Source organism: Rhea pennata, chromosome 4, assembly GCF_028389875.1.
Source record: "Rhea pennata isolate bPtePen1 chromosome 4, bPtePen1.pri, whole genome shotgun sequence".
NCBI classification, from domain to species: Eukaryota; Metazoa; Chordata; class Aves; order Rheiformes; family Rheidae; genus Rhea; species Rhea pennata.
Genome location: NC_084666.1, coordinates 75,614,201 through 75,634,561, shown reverse-complemented (window position 1 = coordinate 75,634,561; position 20,361 = coordinate 75,614,201). Strand labels below are relative to the sequence as shown.

The 20,361-nt window shown below is 38.7% G+C and overlaps 1 protein-coding gene and 1 long non-coding RNA gene across 9 annotated transcripts in view; one reads left to right on the top strand and one right to left on the bottom strand.

Annotated features, from left to right (window-relative positions):
- The window catches only part of ANTXR2 (ANTXR cell adhesion molecule 2), a 122,227-nt gene that overhangs the window by 41,202 nt on the left and 60,664 nt on the right, over nt 1-20,361 (bottom strand). For 2 of the 5 annotated variants that reach the window (XM_062574344.1, XM_062574348.1), the window contains exons 13-18: nt 15,335-15,376; nt 14,234-14,329; nt 9,995-10,162; nt 8,669-8,749; nt 8,425-8,551; nt 6,505-7,483 (exon numbers count right to left, since the gene is read on the bottom strand). In XM_062574344.1, coding sequence (XP_062430328.1) covers nt 8,456-8,551; nt 8,669-8,749; nt 9,995-10,162; nt 14,234-14,329; nt 15,335-15,376 — 483 coding nt within the window. In that variant the 3' untranslated portion in view covers nt 6,505-7,483; nt 8,425-8,455. Of the gene's footprint in view, nt 1-6,504; nt 7,484-8,424; nt 8,552-8,668; nt 8,750-9,994; nt 10,163-14,233; nt 14,330-15,334; nt 15,377-20,361 lie in introns of those variants that run through there. The other 3 variants (XM_062574345.1, XM_062574347.1, XM_062574346.1) reach the window with 3 other exon arrangements.
- The window catches only part of LOC134139664 (uncharacterized), a 332,576-nt gene that overhangs the window by 303,184 nt on the left and 9,031 nt on the right, over nt 1-20,361 (top strand). For 3 of the 4 annotated variants that reach the window (XR_009958233.1, XR_009958232.1, XR_009958231.1), the window contains exon 4: nt 12,555-12,678. This is a non-coding gene — a long non-coding RNA (uncharacterized LOC134139664). Of the gene's footprint in view, nt 1-12,554; nt 12,679-14,878; nt 16,250-20,361 lie in introns of those variants that run through there. The other variant, XR_009958234.1, reaches the window with a different exon arrangement.

Below are 20,361 nucleotides of genomic sequence, written 5' to 3'. Positions count from 1 at the left end.
GAGGCAACACAATACCAAGAAAGAAATTATGAAAGATGTTTCAGATTGTTTGGTGCGTATCTCCACTAACAGTGGTCCCTACAGCACAACAGCTGCTTTGTACGGCCTAGCTTTAGGTGAGTCAAGCAATGGATTTCCCTCTCTTTCCCAGGCAAATCTGCTTCAGTCCTCGTGGCAGTCACTTGTCAGTGAGTCCTCCTTGATACTAAGCTGAATTTCTCCCCTTCCTAGCAGTTATACCTTTCTATCTAAACCAAAACATCTCAGACTGTTCTTGTTTGTTGTGAATACTTTAAGAGTAGACTTTTCTAACTAAATAGTTGATATCTTATAGTATCTGCCCTCTGAGGAACAGCTGCGAGAGCTGGGCCTGTTTAGCCTGGGGAAGAGAAGACTGAGGGGGGATCTTATCAGTGTGTACAAGTACCTGAAGGGAGGGTGTCAAGGGGACGGGGACAAACTCTTTTCAGAAGTGCCATGTGACAGGACAAGAGGCAGTGGGCAGAAACTGAACCACAGGAAGTTCTGCCAGAATGTGAGGGGGAATTTCTTCCCTGTGAGAGTGACGGAGCGCTCGGACAGGTTGCCCAGAGAGGCTGTGGAGTCTCCTTCTCTGGAGATATTCAAGGTCTGCCTGGATGCAACCCTGTCTAACATGCTGTAGGTGACCTTTCTGAGCAGGGAGGTTGGACTAGATGATCTCCAGAGGTCCCTTCCAACCTTACTGATTCTATGATTCTATGAAAGCTGGACACAGCATGGCCTGGCAAGCTCTGCAAGAAACAAGGTTTCCACTTCCAGTGACAGAGACCTTAAAACAAGAGGCTTCCTCAGCTCTTGGCTCCATTTCTGTAAATCTGATTAATATTGTAAATAATCATCCGTAAATAAATTAAAGACCTGTAGAAATTTATAGTGTAGCCTGAATCTACACAAAATTCAAATGCCAGGAGTCTGTCACAGCACCTTCTCTTCTTGCCTAGTTTATATGCTCAGTCCATAATTTAATATTTCCTCCTGCATACAGTACTTCAGCAAACATCAAAGCAGAGTTACTGGGATTTACTACATAGTTACATAGTTGTAACTGTGTATAGTTATATGTCTATCCATTCTGGCTGTCCTACAGTAATTTGTTTAAAAATAAAAATAAAAAAAAGGAAAAAAATGAAGGCCTGAACATTTATTCAAAGAAATTGTGAAAGATAAAAATGAAAATGTATCTTCTTCAAATTTGTATGTGTCTGATGGCCACAGGCACATAACAACATGTGCTGCTCTTTTATTAAACATGAATGTGATAGGAATCTGCAAATCAAAGATTTCCATTTAAAAGATAATCTAGATAAACAGCATATTTAATAAATACAGATGCACATACCTATCGACATATATGGAAATATACAGGTGAGAAGTGTAGCCTATGTATATTTGATTTTCATCAAATTTTGCCAAGGAACTATGATGCTTCTGTGCATATATATATATATATCTACCACTATTGGCATGCATACACACTATGTGTGTGTGTTTGTGTGTGTGTATATACATATATATATGTGCAGTTCATACAGTTATATATATGTGTGTGTAAATTGTGTGAATGTAAATATAAGATAGGCCATATGTCCCAAAAGTCCCAAAAGAGCATCTGATGTTGATAAGTAGACAGTGTGTTAAGGACCTTCCTAATTAATAACCCAGATTAAAACCTCTTGGCAATCAATTAAGATTAATGACAGAAGTCACTCTCTATCCCTCTACACCCGCATCTCGGGCTGTGAAAACCCTGGGTCGTGAAACTTTAATCCTGTTATCTGCTGCCTTCTCTATCTGAAAAGCCTACAGATTAGCACAGCAGACATTATCGAATTTACAACCAGCCGCTCGGACAGCTGCCCTACTTTCAGCAGTTAATGAAAAAGGAACTAATCTGGTTAAGAGCAGAGGACTAGTTCATAAATCTGGACACAGAAGACAGTTAAAGCTGTCACATCTCTTCTTGAGAGCAGCAGCTGAATTAACCTGTCAGCTTTCTTGCTTTTCCTTGAAGGTAGTCAGTCTTTCTGTAAACTGGACTAATGAGATATTCAACATTAACATAAACTACGTCAGATTCCACTGTACATAAAGACTATACCCAAGTTGGGAGTTGCATTTTATGACTGAGCTTGGTTAGATATATAGTGCCCTCTCTTCAAAGCTTGGAAGCCAGGTAGTGATTAAATACAATTGCTTTTGCTGCAAACCATTCCATAAAAAGATGCTTTGAGGAATTAAGAAAACAAATGTGTTTTTCTCTTTTGAATCATGCTCAATGACATGAACCGTTACTGACAAAAACTGAACTGCAAAATGAAATGTTTGCTTCTTCATATACCATGGGTGAAGAAAAAAATAACTGTAATGCTCTTCAGGGTTGCAGAGACTATATTTGACAGCTGTAACAAATTCACACTCCACCCAGAAAAGACTATTTTTTTTCTTAATAGGCATTATCCCTGTGTAGCCAGCACAGCTCAAATAACCATGATGCCCTGTATGGTATGTTTGGTGTATTTTAAGATGCCTAAAACACTCAGCTAACAGATAGCTGTTTGTAAACTAATAAAGACAGTAAGAATTCCTCTGGCTGCCCAGCCTGGTGACAGCTCAGGTTTTTAAAGAGCTCTTCTGAAGCACAGAATAGATACACAAAGGTACATGCCATGCTCCAGGATGATGGCACCTCCATTATGTCTTGACCATGTAATGAACTGTTGTCTAACAGAAACAGTGACAGCCTCTGTGAAGCAGCGCACTCACCAGCATGATACTGACTCCAAAGAACTGTGCAAGATCTGTTAGACCTGCTTTGTCCATTTTACTGTATGGGACTAGCAGACAAACTGGTAAAAATGTCATGACCTCAAGACTGACATGTAGAATTTTTTGAATACTATTTCATTCATACCGGTGTTCGTCCTCTTGCTAATGACTTCTGAAGGCTCATTTTAAAAAGAACAATAGTGTACATCTGCACAAAGGCTGAGAATGAAAGAAATGATTGCCTATATATATTGGAAAAATCCCACACCATCAGAACTTGTATCTGTGCACATGTTGCACTTTCAATAAAGGTACGTACTGCAGCTTTCATTGACTGAGAGGTAGGAAATCCAGAGACTAACATACTACTTAACTTAAACCACTCTGACTAGGGTAGTGCGTCTGAGAGGTAAACTTACTGGACCCTGCTGAAGGGGACCCTACAATCCAATTTAACAAAGTGAAGCTATGATACCCATTTATGTCAAGCATCCTTTTGGAGGAATTTCTGCTATCTGCATGTATTAATTACAAAATGTTCTTCTGGGTCTTCAGCAGAAGGAAATGCTGATAAATAATAATTAATAATCATGCTTATCTCTTAGCTATTACTTGCCATTCAAACAAAAGCGGCAGGTGTCCTCTCCAAAAGCAAACAGGGTTAGGAACTGACGTACAAAACATGACTTTTCCTTGTGTGCAGGCCAAGAGAAGAAGCCTCTTTTTTTCCTGAAATTTACTTCTGTGTTCACCAGGATGCATTCTTTTATGTTGGAGACCAACCTCTGAATTCCATCTGAATTCAGTCTGAATAGGGCAGTTTGAAATGGATACTCTTAAAAAAAAATGTTTTCTTCTTCTTTCTTTAATGGTGAAATGAAGCACAGGACATTTTTATGGTAATCTGGGTCTATTTTGGAAGTTTATAAAAAAACTTAGGCTCAAGTTATGCTGTCATGTATGTACAGACAAATTCCTACTTAAAAGTAAGGGCAGAATGGAATATTTTGGTAGAAGTCATTTAAGATAAAGAGGTGCTCTTTAGCTGCCTTTTAATCTCATGCACTTCAAAACTAGTTTTTCATCTTCTTAATATTGCAGCAATTCAGCAGATCTGAGATAAATATAAACTTTGCTACATAAATAAATACTTAAGTACTCTTTTAAAATTCTCAGTCAATATTTTCTTCAGCATAATCACTTTCATGTTGCACTAAATTATGCTATACTATATTATCATTGAACATGGAGCAAGTCTCCAGTGAACTGAGTCTTATGTTGTAATACAAATTACTGCTGAGAGCAGTTTGATTTAAAAACATATTTTAAACCAACAACTGCCCTAATTGTAAGTAGCTGCAGTCATCTTTCTCTGTTACTTTTAATTTCTCCACATCATTTCAACAATTTGCAGTTGTTCCAATGATTAAAAAAGAAATCAAATCACCTTCATTTTCTTGACCTCCTTGAGGAAGAGGTCCTCCTTGGAAAATGGCCAAACTGTTTATGATTTTTAGAGCTTACAACAATAAACCGACAAATCCTGCTATCACCAGTCTCATTCCTGTTTTCTATTATTCTTTAGCAAGCAAACATTCATAACTGAGTTATAAAAAACTAGGCTAGCAATAGGAGTGCTGACAGACTGGCAGCTCCAGTGGAATGTAAGATGATGAACTGTCTATAGAACCCTATTAAAGCATTTTTTGGAATTGAAAATTATGGTACTGCTAGGCACTGTAATTAGTCTTTTTTTTCCAAAATACTGAACTTTCTCTTGGCAGTGCAAGGCTGGGTGCACTTACAGCCACAGACTTCTAACACTTACTATTCCACTCTACAATCGACAGTCTGAGCAAATGATTTAGTAGTTTCTGCCTGTAACTAATGTAGGAATTATGGAACAAACACAAAGGGAACAATGTGTGCCTCATCTAAGAGGAGAAAATACCCTGAAGGTGTTTTGAACTGTAAATTGTGTGATGCTAGCAGAGTTACAAGACTGAATACAATTCCTTTGCATAACATGGAGATGCTCACAGAAGAACATTACATAAAAATACATACCTGTGTTAATTCTGCAGACTTTATTATAAATTTTTTTAAGGGTGTAAATGCTGGTGGGTTTAAAATTTAAAAATGCAAAGATATTTTAATTTTAGGCTGTATTATAATACAAAAAAATGAAGGTATTCTACAGTTCTACTATGGAAAGTCTTCTAGACTTACCTGTACATTTCTTCTTTTTCTTGGGCATATATATCTATATGCATCCTGATTGTTCAAAACCTTAAACTGAGGGCTAGGATTGTGGATTTAAGAGATATTTGTATGCATAAATGTACACAGAATCAGAATCTCACCCAGTATCAAACTGTGCAAAGTAGCAAGGTCATATAAAGAACCTGAAAAACTCTAAAGATTAACTTCAGGTGCTAATCTGTGAATAAAAAAAAAAAAAAAAAAAAAAAAAGAAAGAAAGAAAAAAAAAGAAAAGAAAGAAAGAGAGAAAGGGAAGAATTTAGATAAAAGTACAGGACTCGAACACGCACACCGCAAACCAGTGCCAAGTTGCTTTCTCACACAGTCACAAAATCCATGGAACAGGAGTTTCAATACAAACAAGGGCAAACTCTCCTCTGCAATGCCACAGGAACAGCACACGCATTCAGCACTGCTTTCTAGCTGAACCACAACACTGTGGTCTGAAGGTTGCCATAACCTCAGATAAAACCAAGACACGCTTGGACAGTTAACTGGTTTATCAAACAACCCGAAAAATGCTGTGCTTCATTCTTCTTTATCTCTTTAATAAAAGAGGAAGAAATTATAAATTAGAGTATGAATGCATAGTGATGCATCATTTACAAATTATCTTGTTAGTGCAGAAAACAAAACATTGCTTTGAAAACAAAACAATCTACTCATGCAGACTCCACTATGTTTGATGGGAGCCCTTCAAAAGAGTTCATGGCTTAATGGAGGCTGTTTATGTGGGGACTTCGATCTGTACCTGCTGTCCCCTGTCACTCCCTGGAAACTTGGCGGCAGATGTTGCAGTGTTAAGTTGTCTCTGAAGTGGCTCTGTCTCCCCATCTCCCCACCACAACAGAGTCAAACTATATTAGATCTCTTTATTTGTGCCTGAGGCATGTTTGGGAGCACAGCTGTGTCCACCCCCACTCTACCTTTAGTGTTTCAGCCCCCAGGCGGCAAATGTGAGACCAAAACTGTTCTGCCACTCTTAACTACATCTGCTGACAATCCAGCAGCCTCGCTGCAGGCTGCTGAGGACCTGTGCCTCTGCTCTAAACAGATGTCGGCGACAACCTGCTAGCTCACACCTGTACAAGCTTCCCTAACCTCACGGATTGCTAGCTGAAAAATTCATGCCTCAGAGGAGTTCCGTCCACAATCAAAGCTTCGCAACTCAACTGCGTGCAGCAGGGCCACCCTCAGCATTATCTGGCAACATAGAAAAGGTGGGAGAGAGGAGGAAGAAAAAGCTTTCTCTGCTTTGATACTTCATGCCTACATTTCAATTACTTGATCAAGGGCTTGAATTCAGTGGTGAATTCTGTAAATGGGAACTACCAAGTTCCTAAGCAATAGAGCAAAAAAAAAGTGACTAGTGTTTACCGTGACAGCGCTTCCAGTGTACGTGCGTGCATGCATGTCTCACGGTGCACACACGTGTTTGCTGATTTACTGAAATTTATTTACTGACTTAAACCCACAAGGAGTACAGCAAGGGATCTGTACCTAGCAAGTTACGAATAAGCAAGAAGATCTTTTTCCAAGATATAAAACACTCTTAGCCAGACAGAAACTGCATTCTTATAGAGCTATAGGTCACACGCTTATTCATCAGCACAAATTCTACTTCTCTTTTCTATGAGGATTACTGAGATAGTTCTGTCCTCTGTCTTTTATAAACCAAGATGTTGGTCAATGTCTTCCTGTGAAGCCCAGACAGAACAGATGTCTGACTTCTCAGAGGTTCAAAGAAGCCTTCCATAGCTGCAATTTTTGTAGAAACTACCTGGCTTAATGGTCACAAACCCTCAGAACAGAGCTCGACTAAAAATTCGTAGCCCATTCAGTTACCATTTAATCAATGTTACTATTATACACTCAATTTACTTATTAAACTGTGATGTACTGTCTCTTTTGCATTGTAGAATTACTAATTCTGCTATGTGTAACATGTTTCATCCATGGCCAAGAGTACATAACTTGCAAACACTACTAGAATGTCAGTATTTCACAGCCATACACAGAGTACGCTCCCTATTTCTAGCACTGCACTTTGTCATTCTGTTCCTTCCAACACTTGCTCTTTTTTCTCCTAAATAAATCTCACCCTTTCTTCCTTTAGAACAGTACTAAACTTCATCCTACTCACCAAGAAAATAACCCAAGTACTAGTTACCTCTCATTCTCTCAAAGGTAACTCCTTTCCCTTAGCTGCTCTAATTCTCATGCATCATTTTTATAGTGCATATTGCAAAAATAGTGTTCTGGAACACTGTTTCAGTAGCATTAATCCAATTTCTTTGAGCTTTCTTTGCTATCACATTCCTCACTTTCATTGCTCTGCAGTCCAGAGCAGATGCTGAGCAGGTAGAGAATTCACAGTCCAGTGTCAAGCTTCTGTATATTATACAGGGAGGGACTAGGAGGAGAGAAAAGGGACACTTCGAGTTGGATACCGAAGGGGGACAAAGAACGAACATCATAACAATATGAAATGCACTTACTGATGCTGTGCAGGGAGAGAGGCTTCAGGGCCCCAGTGGCAAGAGGAAAGAGGATCTAAGGAGAACATCCCCACTGAACTACAACTGGGAAGAACAATTCTGATTCTTCATATAAGCATCACACATCTCCCAGAAACAGCTGATGCTTAACTGCTGGGCTAGATCCACAGTGAATGTAAGCTGGCATAGCCTGACTTCAGCAGAGTTCTGCTGCCTTGCAGTGTCTGAGCATCTGATCTGTCATGCCTATCTGGGGCCAGTTTACTGAGAAAAAGTTGGTCTCAGTTAGAGGAAACAGTTTGCTCCTAAGTTTCTTCGATGTGTCATGAACAGGAAGCTGAACTGTTCTGGTAGATTTGAAGTACTTTAATGATACTTCAGTTTCCAAAGTAAATGCAGTGATTTAAAGTAATGCTTTCTTAAGCTGCAGTAACCAGAAATAAATGATCTAGAATTACTGTAAAAGATCCAAATAATAACTTCTCCTGCTACTTCCCAGCCATAGCAGTCTTTGTAATGGAAGCCACTTTTTCATGGGTCATTACCCTATGAAAGAAAGGACTGGAGAACAAGTTCCCTCACTTCTTCCTGTGAATGCTGCATTTATTATGCAGGGTTTTTTATCTTTTCTGTGCTTCTTTAATGTTTTCTTTTTCAAGGGCTCTGTGAATATTGAGCATGGAAGTTATCAATGGTCACTTAAACTGAAGGTATTTTTAGTGTGCTTGTTGCCAAACTCTAGTCTTATAAACAGCTGGATTTAAGAAAGATTAGCAAATTTGTTACAGAGAGGTTAGACTGTATGAAATCTGCACTATGTTTTTGTCTTCCAACTGCAAACACACAGAATACTTACTTACAAAATTCTGCATTATAATTTCAGGAGATCAGTGTTTCTGCAGCATTTCTTTTCTGGTGTGGTACCGTCTTTCAGTGCGCTTTTTCCCCCAAGCGTTGTTTTTCTTCTTGTACCATTCTTTTGACTGCATGGCTTTCATTAGTTAAGATCATGGAATTACCAACGCTCATCTGCTGCTAAACCCTTGCAGTAACAAGCCCCTTTTTGCCCACCCTAGCTATTACACTCACAACACACAAACCTCATCTCCTTGCTGTGGTCGCATCAAAGAGACTCTGTCATACTGTCGTCGTAACAGTGCCCACAGTGCATCAAGTCGACCCTGTGGCAACAGAGCAACAGGACTTTCAGTATTATAAAATCAATCAATTTGAAAAAGTCCATCACATGCTAACTTACTATTTAAGGAGATCCATGGAGAAATTACTGGTATAATCAAACACCAGTTCCTTAGAGCCAGGTACGGAAAGCATAAAATTAGACTGTATCACCTTACCACATAGCAGGCTTATGCAGTCTTTTCCATCAGTGAACACAAGGTACTTTTCTTTACCTCCACTGAGAACTGAGTGGCTGTAACCTGCCCCATGTTTATTTCTGAGTGATCTTAAAGTAACATGTTTGTTGCCAATACTCTAGAATGAATTGCCACATGTCCATCTAGGATTTCTCCCACATAAATTTGAGCGTTTTTACAGCCTGTATGAAGCAAATTCATCATCTGCAGGAAGCCTTGGACCTGCTAGGCACATGGCATATAGCTGATACGTACTGTACAGTAAGTCCAACTTGTACTGAATGCATCAGATTTATTGTGAGTGCTCAAACTGCCTGTGCAGAACACGCACAGCAGCTCTGATGCTGGTCAGAAGCATCCCACTCAGCACGGATCAGTGATTCAGGACACTTTGGTGTTAAGAAAGAACATGTAAGGAAGGATTAGTGAAGACAGAATGGCCTTATCCATACTCTTAGTTAAACCTGTCTATTCACTGCCTATATATATTTAAAGAAAGATGTTTATGGCCCTGTCTTCAGTTTTTGAGACAAGCTTGTTATGTTCTGTTTTGCTTGTTATGGGTTTGCAAGTGTCTCATACCTTCTTCATAGGCAAATGCCTTTATTTTATACTATTTGTCAGGTTTCACTTATCTCAATGAGAACTTTGCATTCTGCTGCTTTATATTATTTTTTTTCCTTTCTTGATTGGTTATGTAGACATAGGTTGAAAACTTAGTAAATTGCTACAAACTCTGTATAGAGAGCTTTATGCTTAATTAGATATATATTGAGATAGACCACAAGCCTATAAATATATTTTGATTCTGTTACTGTAAGATATCTCTCTTTCTGTAGAAGGATAACAGAATGTGATACATAATGCCAAAGCAGAGCACTTAGGGCCACAAGGTGCTCCATTTTTTTGTGCTGAGTTGGAATTTACTTCGTGAACTACTTGAATGGGAATACTTGAGAAATAAGGTACAGTTCATCACGCATAAGACCGGTAAGGCAGACAAAATTCTCCCTTTTGTACAAAGTTATATTGTACCTAAGACTAGATTACCTTAATTGGTGTGTACCACTTCTCCTGAATGACTGGTGAGGTAGGCTTTGGTTTAGGTGGTTTAGGATGAAAAGGTTCTTCTGTTTCTTCTGGGAGCTTCACCACAGCATTTTTTGCTTTTTCTAATCTAGCCCCTTCTTCGGTAGATCCTTTATCACCCCAGCGAACCTAAGACAAGCCAGAGCACAGACATAAATACACTGTATGCAAAGGACAAGGAAATTGTGGTAAATGGGAGAAGTATCTGAAGAAGTTTCAAATTCGGAAGAAATTCTGAATAAACAAGAGGGAAGTACTGAAGAAAATGTTCACTCTTCCTGTTTTACTATGAGCATTCTTAGACACACTTGTAAATATGAATGGCTGTCTCTCAGCAGCAAAAAGTCAAGAGAAATACTGAAAAATTCTAACGTGAATCACACAGGATGTATAAGCGACAGAAAATCCCAAAAGTCTTCCATTATTAGTGATGTAAAACATATCATTGCTAGTTCTGATTTACCCTAAAATACCTTAATCTGGCACTAATGAAAGTTTAGGCTTTAGCCAACCGAGATTTCTAAACACGGCATGTTTTTTGACATTCCCAATTTAGGTAGCAATACTTCAGCAATATTTAACAAAAACTCCTTGAAGCTGTTCTGAGGTTTTGAAGTATTTCTGCAAGAAGATACATACTGGAGAGAAGGCAGATAAAGTAGTCTAAGCTGCATAATACGTAAATGTCTAACGGGTAACAATGTATATTTTATCACTGCCACAAATGATGTAAAATACATACAAATAGTCAAAGGCAAAGGAAACCTGGATTATTGCTGTTGGTGAGACAAGCACATATTTTTACTTCCATAAAAAGTTTTACTGACTATGCTGTAAGGAGAAAATACAGAAAAAACTTCCATCCAAGACGGACTGTTTGTCTTACCACAGTAATCTTACTTCTTTTGGGGACTTGAAACATTGTGCAGCAATTTGAACAAGTATGTTTGCTGTATTCTACAAATGAACAAACCTGGACAAGACTGTTAGTTACTCATCCACAAAGAGCATCTAAGAGCTATAGCTGAAGCTTGAAAGCTCTTAGTATAACTAACCTGGATTATTTTCAGTGCAAGACTTTCTAAATCATGCCATCTGCTAAAATCTAGCCTGTAAGGAAGACCTGATACACCTAAAGCCAGGAAATTAAATTCTGACATTACATCTTGGGTAAATGTGTCATGCTGATGAGTCATGAAATTGTTATTGGAAAATTATTTACTGCTCTCATGGTGCTAGCCAACCATTACTGCAGGATGCCCCCAACATACTATTTTTTTTTCAGGGACCTCCACACTAGAAATGCCAGGCATAAAAAGGGAAGATCAAAATCAGAAAAATCAGAGAAGACTGATCCTCCACCTTGGGGAAAGCATTAAGAGCACCACTGCACACTGCTTGATCACAAATTGGTAGCTTTATGCCAGTTCTGTCTTACTGACTGCCAGTTCAAGCAACAGAAAAGTAAGACAGAAATACAGTCGGATGCAACAACTCTCTCACTGCAAGGGGCACAAAGTCATTTTGCTGCCCAGGAAAAAGACACTCCTGGTCCCACCTCTGCTGCCTGGAGCGAGAAGACTGCTCCCAGTCCTGCTAGGAACACTTCATAATGTGCTGGGATAACTATGCCATGGGAGGGCAGGAGGAAGCAGCCTGCTTTCTTCAACCTCATCAGCTCCACATGCAGAATGTGTTGGTAGGGTGGATGAGGAAAATATATAGGCAAGTCACTGTCCGGCCCCTTTCAGACAAATAAAACTCCTTGGAGGAAAATCATGTCATTTCATCACCATAACCAAGTGTCTTTTACCACTGCAACCTCAGTGCAGGGAATGAGAACACCAAAGTACCACAGTACAAAGTCTGTAATACTACACCTCATCTTGGTAAAATATAGACCATCATTTCTTAGGAAGGGGATTGATTTGAACCTGTTATTTTGAATCATACTGTTCAGCTTGCTTAGTGATTTCTTTTTCTCCTTGGGGAATCTTCTTTCTGCAATATTAGAAAGGGCTTTCATGTCCAAGTAGACCCTGCTGAGTCATTAAAATGCATCTGTATCTTTCACTGTGATCAATGGTACTTTACAGTGTTTTTTATGAGGCTGTTAAAATGTATTTTAAACACTGTTAAAATCACTTAGAGATAGATGGTAACAGAAAAAATGACCTTCTCTTTCAGAATAAAATGGCTTCACCTAGAAGAATCTGGAATTTGTGGAGTCTGACAATACAACTTTGATATTAAAACTTAATAGCCTGTAATGGGTGGGTCTAGTCACAGCATCATAAACCTTTAAAGCAACGCGAAAAGACAGATTGAGGAAGACGGAGGAACACCAGCTACATTATTCTGGATTGTCATGGAGGTGAGGGGTGGGGAGTAGGGGTGAAACTAGTGGAGAAAACAGGAGTGAATGAAGTTGCCCAAGAAAGAATACAGCATTCAAACTGAAGTAGGACAAGAACGATAAGAATAAGTTTACTGGCTCATTCTCACTTTTCTTCTATCTAAGGAAACTGCCAAAAGAATCAAGCTGCCAGAAGAATGACAGAGCACAGAGTAGCAATAAAAAGTAGCCAAATGAGTGAATGACCACATGGATTGAAAACAGCAAACAAACATAAAGGACTAAACAAGTAAGTTGTTCTTTGGCCACAGCACAGAAATTGCTACATATTTATGGTCAAGTAAGGAATAACTCTCTCTGACCTGCTAACCTTCATAACTGTGTAAAAAAGTTCTTGTTTTCTCTGTCTTTTCCATACTTACTCTGCCCTGATTCACAAAAAGAGCAACATATTCTCTTAAACCCATGAAAGATATAAGGTCTAATATTGCTTAATCCAGAAGAGCTGGAAACAGACAATTAAGCCAGCAGTTTGCTCAGCCACACTATTACTACCGGACAGAGGTGAAGCTGCATATTTAGGGAGTTAGGAAGAGGAGCCCAACTCTAAAAATTGCTGAATACTCTCAGGTCCCAGAGAACGAGAGAGACCCAGCTCAACAGAACGAGGTGCCTTTCAAGAGTACAGCTCTTAAAGCACCATGTTTGTGTTGTAAACAATTTCAAATGGTTTACATCTTCAGCCTATACAAATTCCAACTACGGATAAAAATATTTTCTAACCTAAATATTTCATGTCCTATCTTCTTTGAAGAGAAAATATTGTATTTTCACTATGTGATAAACATGCATTTTTTCATGGGTACTGATAATATTTGTGTTCACTGGGTATCTATCTAGTCTGTCTAGCTTTCTTTTCCACTAGGCAGGATCCCATTTCCAAAATGTATTTTTTTAAACCTTGGAATCCCTTCTGGAGGCTCATGATGGCTCCTGTTAAGCATCCAGCTTTATAATTCTTTATGTTGGAAAGCATTTTTTTAGTTTGCAACTGAAAAGCTCTGCATAAAATGTTTTAATTTTTTTTTAAAAGAAGGCTGAGGCTTTTCTAAATTAGCAATTCTGAACTGCTGAAGGAAACACATATAAACAGGACAGCCTTAAACTTGCATATGCATTCTTCTTCCACATTTGAAAAGAGCTGGTTCTTAGGCCCATATATTTACTTAAAGCTTGATCAAGATATGTCAATAAGGCTTGGACGGGTATTTTGGAGACAGTTTCCTAGATTAAAGTTAAAACACGTAGAAAACTGCTTTGCAAATTCCATAAAGGCTGACTTGACTATAAAATCTGACATAAGGACATGCCCATAAGGATGCACATTTTTCATTCTGTTTTAATTAACATGATGCTATCATGTCTCTTCAAAGACAGGCACTGTTGTCGCTGTGAGTTCCTTTGGGATCAAGCCTCTCCTTAGCGTCACCATTGTCAGCGCATTTGGCTGGCCCACAGTTGGAGGACTTATGTTTCACTGTAATTTCTTCCAAAACATTCAGAAAAGGCTCTCACTCTCTCTTTCTCATTAGCTTGATGGAAAGAGCATGCCTTCATGCATCTATTTAAAGTTCCAGTCAAATGGAGCTACTGAAAGCTGTTCTTTCATAACCAAGGTCAGAATTATTCGATATGGTAAAAATTTTACAAGGCTTATGTCACTGGGAAAGAGGCAAACATTATACCATTGTATTTCCAGTACACTTTAAAAGTCTTTGTTTCTACCATCTGCAGCCTCAGAAATCTTGTGCTGTAGTGAATTGGCATGTCCACAGAGTACAAACCTCCATTCTTTTAATTCCTCCAACTCCTCGTCCACCGTAGTACGAAGCATCCACTGTGGGCCATTTCTTGGTAGGCAAGGGATCTTCTTCTTCTTCCTGTCCATAAATTCAGATGTGTTCACTTTAAAAAGAGATACTTCTTTTTTTCCCACTAAGTGTCTATCTTATACATGGTTTCATTAAGAGTTCGCAAAGTTTTCCCATATTAGGTGCAAAGGACCAGATTTTTAGGTTCCCCAAGTGTTTACCAGTTTCCAGACAAAATCTAGTCATGTTTGAAAATCCTTCTACATTTTTGGATATGGGAAAACATTGGTGGCAGCCACTCTGAAAGTCCAAATAAGGATTCCAACTATATATTCTACCAATCATAATTCATTTGTCTTGTCCTTTTCCTTTCCACTAATGAAAACAAGCAAAGCTCACAGAAGGAAAAGGATTTTCAAAAGCTTTCTCTACAGAAAATATATTGCCTTCAAAGAGCCAGATTATCAGCCCTAGTCATTTGGATTCAGCAGACGGTGCTCAGCAGATCGACAGATAAAGGTTACACAGCCAATCACTGTTTCCTAAGCCAATCTTTGTCAAACTTGCTCTTGGCTGCCTCTGCTCAGTAAAGTACCTTATCATGAACTTAACTTTCAGAATAAGCTTGAATGCATTGAAGCGGTTGGCTGAATCAAGACCAAGAGGAAAAAATACTGAAGACACCAGAACATCCTCCTGTATATTATTGCCCATAAAAGGTAGAAGAATTCCCCTGTAAAGATTCTTCAGTGTCTGGAATATCAAAGCTGCGGGAAAATGTTGTATCAGGTCTTTCTATGAATCTTTAGACTATCATACAAGAAGTACTCCATCTCTCTGCTTTCACTGCAGATTGGGAAACTTAACGTTAAACTGTTTTGGTATAAAGCCCCGAAATATTTCTCTGCATAAGTTACTTGACTCATGCTGCACTGAGATGACTGGGACAGGACAGAGATTTGGACTTCGACCATCCAAAAGTCTCAGCTTAAGGCAGATTTGCAGAACACAGGGAAGCAAAGGGCAATGGTATCATGTAATGAATGTGGTCCGTGGAGCACCACTATACTGTACCTCTTTTGGAGCTGGTGGAGGCGGAGGAGGATCTTTGATGACCTAAAAAAGCCAAATATACAAAAACATAAGTAACTGCAAGGACAGCATCAAAAAGCTGACAGAAAATTTTAAGTGAACTGTTTCTGAGTCCTCCACATCTGTTTGCAAACTGGCAGCCACTGTTGCCAAGTCCCTGGGGTTTTGATTATCAAGGCTTTCTGGAAATTAACACCACCCTTCTAATAGAAAATAAAATCAATTGACTGACAGACACTCTCTGGGCAGACGTGTCTGCCCCTTTGCTTCCTGACCGGATAAGATTCAGTCATTCTAAGTAATTGCCAGTGATGAAATCCTATGGAGTTAATTAGCAAGCCTGGAAGGAAAAGCGACCCAAGGTCTAAGTGAGGTCTTGTGTAATCTTGGGCCAAGGTGCCTGCTTCCTTGTGCCATGCTGCTGGAGAATTTCTGGCCCAGTGACAAGTGTGAAATGCCTACTGATAGCTCAGGCTTCACCTCTAGACATCCAGATCATTTTCAGAGATCTCAGGTTTCAGATAATAATTTAAATATGTAGCTCCTTGACTGTTCAGCGCAGAATGCCTGCATCAGGGAGTTATGTTCACAAGGCTTCTTGAACTGTTACTGGAGAAGGACAATTTCTGGTAGAGTAATGAACTTAAACCTTATTCCCAGCTGTAAGACTGCTTGGCTACCAACTGCAATTACCTCTTTATGTGATTTATAAAAAAAGAAATAAGTAAGTTCTCTGTTGGATAACTGAGGTCCTGCATTTGTGCTGCAGGAAGTGCTTGTAATTTTGATTTAGGTTAGCTTAACATTTAATAAGCTACAGACTATATAAAGCACATTTAGGTCGTTTAAATTTCTCCCTCCAATTTCTTCCTGTTCTCTTCCTCACGTATGTATTGTGACTCCTAGGGAGTTCCCTGGATAATGACAAGAAACAACAGTAAAGAGATAGGAAGAGGAAGGCAATGACCCTCTTAAAGGATGATGATAAAAACTGAAGGCATTGTTCCACAAGACAAACACATTAGTAAAGCTAAAAAAGAAGCACTTCAGTTTTATTGTGTCATTTTTTGTGCGTATTATGTAAAAATGATGGAAAAAATACCCCATGAATATAAAACAGTCTAGTTCAGCTATGCCTACGAACCCAACTAAAACTGTCCCCCTTGACAGATACTTAAATTTCCTACTATAAGAGTAAATATCTTAATTGAAATATATTTTCTTCATTCTCTATTAATTACAATACTTCCATTTACTCTTCCACTGCCTATAAATAATACATCATTGCACAGATGCCAAGCATTATACATAAAAGAATCATCTTTTTCTTGACCAATACTCAAAGAGTTTTCCTTCCTGACATTTCAAGTCACAGTAGCACCAAAAATAGTTACTGCTAATATAAGCTATGTACTTTTAGCCCTGGATACAGGAATTACATCAATACGACAAATAACTTATGGCACCTTGGGAAATATTTTTTAACAGCACTACAAGTTTTAAGATGTTAAATTGTTTATTAAGCTCGGAGTACTGTCAGTGGATTAGAAAATCAGTTATGGATTTTAACTAGACACTTCTTTTGTGCCAGGACCTTGCAAAAACATGTTAAAATTATTTTTCTTTAAATATTTCTGAGTATCTTTTCTTGTCACCCATCAAGAATTTTCAGAATACTTAATAGAAATCAACTATTTAATTAGTCAAGCATTCCTGAAAGCCAGGCTGGAATTACTGCCTTAATTTTACAGAAACAAAAAGAGAGAGAGATCATGGAACAGATTCTGAGAGATTCTATTTGGGTGCTGAGCAAAATCTTTAATTCTCACGAAAAACAATTAAAAGACTGGAAGCAATAAAAGCTACTTTTAGTCTAAGGTTTGCATTACCGTATGTATTTAATTCTCATCCTTCTTTCCACTCTGCCTGTCTCCAACCATTATCTTAAAACACATGTTTTGTTGTCAAGACTATAAATGGTATGAGAAGAAGCCAAGCTTGGTTGCAGGCTTGTGTAAATACATATTTACCAATGATATCACTCCACTTTCTCCACATAGCTGTATGATTCTTATATCCTGAGCAAAGACGACTTTGGATAATAAACTTTATGATGCATGCTAAAGCTTGCTTGGGACTAATGCCTATCAGTTTTGACCGAATCAAAATTTCTACCCGAATGAATCAAGAAAAATACCACTTGACCTCACTGAGCTTCATAAGCCATAACTCAGTGGAAGTTTTTGTTTTACTGCCTTAGCAAAGCATGCAATCCCATGCCAGCTGCTAAACTCCCTGAAGTTATAGGGTAAACTTGATTTGAAGCTAACTGATACATTAATTAGCTGCTATTTCTAATAGCTTCAGAAAATGAAACTTGTTTTAAATGTGACAGTGGTGTGAGAAAATAATCTGCTTTGAGTAGCAGATATTCACCCCTGCTGACAGAAGTGGAATGTAAATGCCTGCATCCTTATGTTTCCACAGGCTCCTCACACACTCACACACTCGCTCGCTCTCTCGCTCTCGCTCTCTCTCTCTCACACACAAAGAGTATTCTCAGTCTTGTCTGATATTTCAAGTAAAATTAGCAGAAAGCCATTTCTGAAAAAAAACAAATCAAGGAACCTATGCAGTTCTGGCAGGAAACAATGCAAATGTAGCATAAATCTGCAGATACTGAAGATCATAATACTGCAAAACTAACTTTTCCTGAACTTTATTCAGATCATTTAAATACTGAAGACTCTGAATAATGCTACTGTCTTATTAACCACATATAGAGATGGATTACTCCCTAATTTTGTTTTGGTTTATTATCATCATCACCCAGAATGGCTGCCTCTCATTTATTTAGTTGCAAAGAATGAAGACTTGAGTTTGGAGGAGAGCCGATTTCTTAAAAAAAGAAAAAAAAAAAAAGTTATTTGCTTCAGGCAACAGTCCCTTTGATCCGCTCATTAACACTTTTCAAATGTTCGAGTGATGTGGGCATTAGGAAATGTCAGCACCAGAGCCTGAAGCCAGCTTGATGCGATCATATGTTCTGATATTGAGGGAAGAGTGAAAGAACTGTCAACAGTGAGCTGCTTAAAAAAAAAAAAAAAAAAAAAAGGAAGAAAAGGAAGAAAAAGGAGTCCCCTCCCCCCCACACCCCAACCTGTAACTGTACATGGACTTCATAGCAAGGAACACTGTCAAGACTGATTCCTAGCAAGGATGAAATAAGTACCCAAACCACCCAAAGCGCACAACTCTGACAGCTTGCAGACAATAGGAATTACATATTTGTGGCTCTAGATACTCATTGCATTCTGCCTGTAACACCTTTCTCCTCTTTTTCATCTGATTCTAATCTACGTGACATTTTTTAGGCTTGAGGGCTGCTGCTTTCTTCGTCGCTCCTGTTATTTGTCCCATGAAACTGAACACTCCTGCCTCTGCCAGGCAAGCAGGCTCAGTGGAAGGGAGGAGGTGGTCCTGCCCAGCCTAGTATGCTGCCCCTCTTGTCAAGGGCAGCAGCACCAAAGCCCAAGGTTCTTAGCCAGAAGTGGTGATGACAAGTAATGTGAGCACATCAGATGCGGAAGAGAAGAAAAAAGAATGGGAGCACAGTATAATGATCTGAGGAACCGTCGAAACAGAAAGAAAGGAAGAGTCAATATTTGGTAATAGCATCAGTGTAAAAGTATGTGTTTTTGGAACTCAGTATTGTTGTAGCCCTGAGCCCTAAAATGATCTTTTATTTTAAAGGAAATGAGATGTCCATGAGAGATGGGAGGAAACAACAGGGTGCTAACGTTCAAGGTGCTTTGGTCTTATTGCTCCTATAGAAGTCAGACTACTTTTTAACAACAGCTCACTGATACACAGCTCAAGACTTTCCTTAAAATAGACATTTACTGACATTACCAAATACTGTACCCAGAAAAGATTTTTGGGATAAATCACCATGCCTTACAGTAAACATCAGGGAGGAAAAGACCTAAGCACAAGGTGAATCAGATTCCAAGGCCATTTTCCCACCGCTGAGTGCACAATTTGTGGTAATACACAAGTCAGCTCCACACAAAAGAAGCCAGAATAATTAGCCCACACAGAGTCCTGCACTGAAGTCACCGTGCATCTTCTGGCACCTAAGGTGGTGTCACTGTTCGGCCATTCCACAGTAGAGCTATTTTAGTTAATTAGGAGTTAGCTTAGGCATTCCTTCACAGCTCTGCATGATTCATTTATATATACCTGTAATGTAAACTGAGCTACATTCACTATGAGCAAGCATAGGCTGCTGCAACTAATATTTTAATGTATTATACTGGCACAGCCAGCATAAGGGCTGAAAATTAGCACTACAGAACTCTACTGTTGACTTTTCTCTTGTGTGACTCTGACATAAAAATACAGAAAGTGTCTTACTGGTTGTCATTACAGAGTCATCACTGTAAACAGAATTTCTGCTCTCAAAGGACTGAGATACTGCAATCACTTTTTAGTATATTGAAAGGAAAATGCACAGTATCTCAAGATTTACTACACCATGGGAACTGACCAGCATGGGCTTCTGAACACTGTCTAATGTGACAACTATTTTAATTTTTCACTAGGCTGTACATGTGTAAGCCTGACTCTGAAAAAAACCACCCATTTGGCAAACGATTAAAACTGTATGGACAACTAAATATGATGTAATCTATAGAACTTCCAATCATAAAAGATTGATTCTGGGCTTATGTAAATTAAACATGCATGGATATGTTCTGACTGACAGCGATACTCAGCTATTGACAAAAAAACAAGAGTTTTAATGAGGCAACTTGTTCTGAGAGTGATTAAGAACTAAAGGAAAATTAGGTTTCCTGATATCAGTCAACTCAAAGGTAAGTGTGTTTGTTTTTACAATAAAAAAGGAAAGCCTTAAAAGTAAGTAAGAGGCCAAAAATTAGAATGGTCTGTTTCAGAAAAGCAGCTTTTTAGAGGGGATAATATGATCACTCTCACCAAAGTGTGAA